At 72.3% G+C, this 6,784-nt stretch overlaps 2 protein-coding genes across 4 annotated transcripts; both read left to right on the forward strand.

Annotated features, from left to right (window-relative positions):
• The first annotated feature begins 109 nt into the window (after positions 1 to 109).
• NABP2 (nucleic acid binding protein 2) lies at positions 110 to 1,781 on the forward strand. 3 transcript variants are annotated; one of them, XM_075049931.1, is made up of 7 exons: positions 110 to 178; positions 520 to 614; positions 688 to 826; positions 921 to 992; positions 1,091 to 1,172; positions 1,277 to 1,343; positions 1,466 to 1,781. In XM_075049931.1, exons 2-7 carry the CDS (start codon positions 536 to 538, stop codon positions 1,636 to 1,638), a joined length of 612 nt encoding a protein of 203 aa, XP_074906032.1. In that variant the 5' UTR covers positions 110 to 178; positions 520 to 535; the 3' UTR covers positions 1,639 to 1,781. The 3 variants fall into 3 exon arrangements, with proteins under 3 accessions (XP_074906032.1, XP_074906033.1, XP_074906034.1); XM_075049933.1 differs by lacking the exon at positions 110 to 178 and adding an exon at positions 409 to 439; XM_075049932.1 differs by lacking the exon at positions 110 to 178 and having other exon boundaries at positions 313 to 614.
• A 1,199-nt stretch (positions 1,782 to 2,980) lies between these two features.
• Positions 2,981 to 6,365, forward strand: SLC39A5 (solute carrier family 39 member 5). Its single transcript, XM_075049094.1, has 11 exons — positions 2,981 to 3,034; positions 3,170 to 3,572; positions 3,667 to 3,847; positions 4,000 to 4,174; positions 4,720 to 4,889; positions 4,987 to 5,124; positions 5,204 to 5,264; positions 5,338 to 5,526; positions 5,788 to 5,868; positions 5,944 to 6,134; positions 6,216 to 6,365. Exons 2-11 carry the CDS (start codon positions 3,214 to 3,216, stop codon positions 6,363 to 6,365), a joined length of 1,695 nt encoding a protein of 564 aa, XP_074905195.1. The 5' UTR covers positions 2,981 to 3,034; positions 3,170 to 3,213.
• The last annotated feature ends 419 nt before the right edge of the window (positions 6,366 to 6,784 follow it).

The following is a 6,784-nucleotide window of genomic DNA, read 5'->3' on the forward strand; positions in this document are numbered from 1 at the left end:
CCCGGGCGGGGCGGGGCGAGGGCGGGGCATACTCCCTATCTCTCCCCTGAGGCCCGCCCCCTCTGCACTGCCATTAGCCAGCGGCGCGGGACGTCCTCCGCCCCTCCCCGCCCGCTGATTGGCTGCCTAAGGTTGGCGGCCGGTGACTTCCGGGAGTGCCCGCGGCGGCGGCGCTCCGGTAGGTCGGGGCGCGCGGGGGGGCAGCGCCGGGGGAGGCGGGGCGGGAAACGCGAGCGCCCCCTAGTGGCGGGGCGGGAGGGCGGGGCACCGAGCAGGCCCGGGCTCGGTCCCGGCCCGGTGCTGACCCCAGTGTCCCCGGTAGAGTCCCGTCCCCGGGGGTGCTCTCCCCGCCATCCCGTCCCCGGTGTGGCCGCACAGCCCGGCTTCCCCCGCGGACGGTCGTGCCGGATCCCCGCGGACTCGTCCCGCGCGTACCGTGGTCGGTGTCCTTCCCCCCCGACCCCCGGTATTCCCGGTATTCCCGGTGTCGTTCCCGGTGGGTGACGGCCGCGTCCGCAGGGCCCCCGCCGGCACCATGAGCACCGAGACGCTGGTGAAGGACGTCAAACCGGGGCTGAAGAACCTCAACCTCATCTTCATCGTGTTGGAGACCGGTGGGTGCGATGGCGGGGAGGGGGGGGTCCCGGTGGTCCCGGTGGTCCCGGCTGACCCCCCTCCCCGCCACAGGCCGGGTGACAAAGACGAAGGACGGGCACGAGGTGCGGACCTGCAAGGTGGCCGACAAGACGGGCAGCATCAACATCTCGGTGTGGGACGATGTGGGGAACCTCATCCAGCCCGGGGACATCATCCGCCTCACCAAGGGGTAGGGGGGGGGGCGGGGACGGAGGGGGGGGACACGACAGGGACCCCCGGGGCTTCCCCCCCCCGGCCTGACACCCCCATCCGTCCCCCGCCAGGTACGCCTCCGTCTTCAAGGGCTGCCTGACCCTCTACACCGGGCGCGGGGGGGACCTGCAGAAGATCGGCGAGTAAGGACGGGGGTCCTGGGGCTTGGGGTGGGGGGGTGTTGGGGAGGGATGAGGGGGGGGGGACACCCCATTGCCCCCCTCCCACCCTCTGCCGGCAGGTTCTGCATGGTGTACTCCGAGGTGCCCAACTTCAGCGAACCCAACCCCGAGTACGTGGCACAGCAGTCACAGAGCAAAGGGGTGAGTTGGGGGGGGGCGGGGGGGGCCAGGCTGGCACCAGCAGGACCCCCGGTCCCCCGAGAGCGGCCGCCCCGGCTCACGGGGCTTCTCCGTCTCCTCCACAGGCCCAGAACGAGAGCGCCAGTCCGGCCGCTTCGCAGACCAGCCAGGGCCCCCCCGCGGCACCCCCAGGTAGGTCAGGCAGCCCCCTCCCCACCCTGGGGCTCCCCCACCTCCCCGGTGCCACCCCGCACCCCCAGCTCGGGGGGTGCCTCCGGCCTCATCTTCCTCCCGGTGCTCTCCTCTGCTTCCAGCCCCCGACAGCCAGAACGGGAACGGGCTGAGCCCGGGGGGCCCAGCGCACCCCCCCAGCACCCCCGCGCACCCCCCCAGCGGCCGCATCACCCGCAGCCAGCCCGGCCACCCCGGCCCCGCCGCCGGCCCCGTCAGCAATGGCAAGGAGACGCGGAGGAGCAGCAAGAGATAACGGGCCGGGACCCCCCCACGGCCCCCAGAACGGTCTGCTGGGGGGGGGGGTCAGCAGCCCCCCGGCTCCTGCCCCCAGCCCTGAGCAGCCCCTGGGGCGAGGAGGAGGGGGCCGGGCGCTGCTGCCCCCCGCTCATGTGCCTCAAGGGAGGAGGGGGGTGGCCCAGGACCCCCATCTTGGGCCGGCTGGGCTCGGGGGTCCCGGGCAGGACGGGGCTGAGCCACACGGCCGCTGCCCAGCAGCCCCCGGGGTCGGGGGTCCGCAGCCCCCCCCCGGCCCGCGCCCCTGCACCCAACTGCTGCCTGCCCGCGCCAAGGCAGGTGGCCAGGACCTGTCGGGGCGGGTGTTAATAAAGGTTGACCTCCTGCCTGCGCCTTGCCTGCTCCCTGCCCGCAGCCCTGGTCCTGTCGCGGGGGGCCCGGACCCCCCTCGCCCTTTAAGGCCCTCCCCGCGCAGCCCCTCCCGGCAGCGGGGCTGGCTGGGAGCAGCGCCTGGGTGACCCTTGGCCCCCCCAGTTCGGGCGCAGCAGACGGCGCGGCCGCGGCACGGGGACAGGGGCCGGTCAGCCGCGCGTCCCCTGGCCCCCGCCATCGGTGAAGCGTGGCCCCAGGTGAGCCCCTGGGGTGGGGGACACGGGATGGGTGCTGGGGGGCCACGGGCGATGCCGGCACTGCACCCGGCGCGACGACCGACGGGATGATGCCGGCGACCGCGAGACCCACCTCAGCGGAAGGGGGTCAGCCCCGGTGAAGCTGGGGGGCACCCGTGGGAGCTGGTGCCATGGTGGGGATGACAGTGGGGCGCCAGCTCCCGGAGTCATGGGATTTTCCTGGTCCCATGGCATCCGCAAGTCCCACGTGGAGACAGAGGACGTGCCCCACGGCCGTGCCGCCATCCCACCTGCGCTTTGGTGTTTCCCATCACCGTGCAGGGCTCTTCCCGCGACCCCGGCAGCGGGGTGGGAGCTGTGGGAGGGGGACATGGCCGTGCCAGGCGGGGTTGCAGGGGGGTGCGTCGTGGGCAAGGGCCGGTGGGGTGGGGGTGCGAGCGCCCTGCCGAGGGGTGCCGCTGGCGTTATCTCCCCACCCGGTGAAACATTAACTCCAACACAAAAGCTGCCCCAGTTGCAAAACCTCCCCTCAAGGACAAGTGGCACTGGGTCCCCCCAGCGTTGTCCCCGTACACCCCCCCCCCATTGCCCACCCTGAGGATCCCAGTCCCGGGGGGGCACGGGGACAGCATCTGGCCCTGCCCGGCCCCCCCCAGCCCCACTCCCCGGTGGGTGTCCCTGAGCCCTGGCGCAGGGACACGTGTGCCCAGGCCGTGACCCTGATGCCGCCTGTTGCTTTCCAGCTGTCCCTGCGAACGGACGGACGGACGGACGGACAGCGGGAGGGTGCGTACCCGGGGCTGCCCAGAGGGACCCACGGGCACGGGGGGGCTGCGCCCCACAGTGCCGGGGGGGGGGGGGGGAGCCTGGGGACACTGCATCTCCTGCCGCCCTCACGCCAGCGTTCCCCCTCTCCCCCAGCTCTGCCGGGGACCCCCAGTTTGCCGCCTGCGGGATCCGGCCCCATGGGCCCCCGTGGGCTCCTCCTGGGCATCCTGGGGCTGCTGGCTCTGGGGGCCGGGGGGGGACCGGGACCGCTGCCTGAGGACGCGGCGCAGGAGCACGGCTACTACCTGCAGCAGCTCTTCGGGCAGTACGGGGCCAACGGGACGCTGCCCTTCGAGGGGCTGGCGCGGCTGCTGGGCAGCCTGGGGCTGGGACGGGTGCAGGTGGTGCAGATCCAGCACGAGGAGCTGGGCCACGGCCACGTCAGCCACCTCGACCTGCTGGAGGTGCAGGAGGAGAAGCACCGGCACCGGCACCCCACCTGGGAACACGACGGGGACGCGGCACCCAGCGCCCCGCCACCCACCCGTACCCCCAGGTAGCCCTCCGTCCCCCTCGCCTGTTCTCAGGGGGCTGCCCCCTGCCCCGGCGTGATTTGGGGGGGGCTTATCCACGCTCGTGTTCCCCTCCAGCCCCCGGCCCTCCCAGACAAAAAGCTGGACGAAGCCGGTGCCCGCCGAGCCCCCCGGTGCCGGGGCCACCCCTGGGAACCGTGGGGCCCCCCCACCCCCCCGGCGGGACCAGCCTGGCCTCAGCCTGCTGGGGAGGATGCTGGGCTTGGAGCACTCCAGCACCGACCACCCCCACGACGATGTGAGCGGGGCTGGGGGGGGGTCACGCCATCCCGCTCCGCTGCCACATGCTGGGAGCCCCCGGGGACCCCCAGCTGCTCCTCGTCCCCCAGTGGGAGCCAAGAGCCCCAACCCCGCCAGTGCCGCTCACCGCTGCCCCCCCACGCCCCCCAGTGCCTCAATGTCACCCAGCTGCTGGTGAATTTTGGGCTGGACTCGGTGTCCCAGCTGACGCCGGAGCAGTTCACCCTCCTTTGCCCGGCTCTGCTCTACCAGATCGACAGCCGTGTCTGCATCCAGCACAGCGATGAGGTGACACTGCCTCCCCCGGGGGGGGCCCTGTGGCCAGGTAACCCCAACCCGGGGCCCCTCCCTGGCCCCCAGCCCCAGGCCATCCATCCCTGGGTCCCCTGTCCCTGCAGCCCCATCCCCAGGTCCCCCATCAGCCGGTCCCCAGGTCTCACATCGCTCCAGCCCCATCCCCAGGTACCCCAGCGGCTGGTGCCCGTGTCCCCCATCTCTACAGCCCCATCCCTGGCTCCCCCATCATCTGGTCCCATGGCCACTCACCCTGAGCCCCTTGTCCCCATCAGCTGGACCCTGTGGACCCTGTCTGTGCATCCCCATCCTTGGCTCCTCCATCATCAGCTCTCCAGGTCCCCCGTCCCTTCAGCACCATCCCTGGATCCCACCAGCGTCTGGTCCCCACGTCCCCAGTCCCCGACACCCCATCCCTGCACTGACCACTCCTGCATCCCCGAGTGCCTCCATCCCCAGGTTCCCATCACCCCACATCCCCAGTCCCGAGGTCCCCATCCCTGCATCCCCAAGGACCCCCACCCCTGGGTCCTGCACCCTCCTGCCCTGGCCGTGCCCGTCTCACCCACCTCGCAGCACTGGGCTGGGGGCTCCTGGCCGTCACCTTCATCAGCTTGCCCTCCGCCCTGGCCGTCCTCCTCGTCCCGCTGCTGAGCCGCAGCTTCTTCCACTCGCTGCTGGCCTTCCTGGTGGCACTGGCCGTGGGGACGCTCTGCGGGGACGCCCTGCTCCACCTCTGGCCCCACGTAGGTACCCCTGCCCCGGTGGGCCGGAGGTGGCACGAGCACCCGAGGGGGACCGGGGCATTCAGGTCCCCTGAGCCGCCGGGTCACCCGTGTCCAGGCACAGGGGAAGCACCAGGAGACACCGGCGGAGTCGGGGACCGCGGTGCTGCAGGGGCTGGCAGTGCTGGGGGGCATCTACCTGCTCTTCCTGGTGGAGCTGCTCCTGGGGATGCTACGGCGGAGCCGGGACGCCACAGTGAGAGCCATGGGCGCTGTGGAGGGCGCGGGGCTGCCACCAGGTCCAGCATCGCACCCAGTGCCTCTGTCTTCCCCAGGGACACTCCCCTGGAGAGACCCCTGACGTGGCCACGGGGGTCTTGGCATCGTCACGAGGAGGTAAGACCCCCTCGAACGCCGCAGCACCCGCGGCCCCGGCCCCGGCACCCACCCCGCATCTCTTCTGCTGCAGGGGCTGAGCTGCGACACCTGACGGCACCGGAGCCAGAGCTGGAGCTCAAGCCCCACGGACACCCCCACGGACACTCCCACGGACACTCCCACGGCCCCACGCTGCCCCCCAGACCCAGGGCCACTGATGTTGTCTGGATGGTGGTGCTGGGGGACGGGATCCACAACCTGACGGACGGGCTGGCCATCGGTGAGGGGCGCAGGGAAGTGGAAATGGAGGGACAGGGACGCACAGGGACAAGGGGTGCAGAGGGACAAGGGGTGCACAGGGACGGGGTGCACAGTGCATTGGGGCACAGGGACAAGGGGTGCAGAGGGACAAGGGGTGCACAGGGACGGGGTGCATGGTGCATTGGGGCACAGGAACAAGGGACACACAGGGACAGGGGTGCACAGTGCATTGGTGCACAGGGTCTGTGCAGGTCCGGGGCGAAGGACCCTCTTCCCGCAGGCGCTGCCTTCTCCCACAGCCTCTCCAGCGGCCTCAGCACGGCGCTGGCCGTGCTCTGCCACGAGCTGCCCCATGAGCTGGGTAGGTGCCTGCCCCCCACCCCAGCCACGGCAGCCCCCACGGCCACCCCAGCCACCCACCCTCCTCTCGCCGCAGGCGACCTGGCGGTGCTGCTGCGGGCCGGCACGGCCCCCCGCACCATCCTGCTCCTCAACCTGCTCTCGGCCCTGCTCTCCTGCCTGGGGGCGGCGGCGGGGGCAGCCGTGGGGCAGAATGCGTCCCACCTCACCCCCTGGATCCTCACTGCCACCGCCGGCATCTTCCTCTACGTGGCCCTGGCTGACATGGTAAGGGGGTGGCCGGGGCCGGGGGGCGGCCACGGGGCTGGGCTTCACTCCGGCCCCGCTGAGCCCCCCGCTCTGCCCCAGCTCCCCGAGGCGCTGCAGGGTGCCGAGGGCCCCGGCGAGGGCACCTGGGGCCGCTTGCTCCTGCAGAACGTGGGGTTCCTGCTGGGCAGCGGCATCATGCTGGGCATCGCCCTGGCCGAGGGACACGTCCGTGCCTGGCTGCAGCCCTGAGCGGCACCGGGGCTCAGCCCCGCTCGCTCCCACCGCCGACCGGAGCGAGGAACCGCGGCCGGAGCCGGCGGCGGCCAAACTGGAAGGACGGCGGGATGGGGGAAGCCCCAAACGTGCCCCCAAGACTGGACTTTCTCCCCTCCTGTGAGACCCCCAGCAGCATCCACCATCCCCGGGAGTCTCCGTGGCTCAGCCCCTCCATCCCTGCGGGGAGGGGACATGGGGTCCCCTTGCCACCCCATGTCCTCCCCGGGGGGGTGGGGGCACCCGGCACTCCCCGGGGTGGGAGAGCAATGGGGTGCTCGCACGCCCAGCTCCAGGGGCGAGGTCGAGCACATTTCCCCTTCCCACTCCCCCTGGAGCAGCCGTTAGCGGAGAAAGGACGACAGGAGATAGAAGCAATAGCATTTTAATAAACA

Source organism: Buteo buteo, chromosome 17 (genome assembly GCF_964188355.1).
Source record: "Buteo buteo chromosome 17, bButBut1.hap1.1, whole genome shotgun sequence".
Taxonomy (NCBI): domain Eukaryota; kingdom Metazoa; phylum Chordata; class Aves; order Accipitriformes; family Accipitridae; genus Buteo; species Buteo buteo.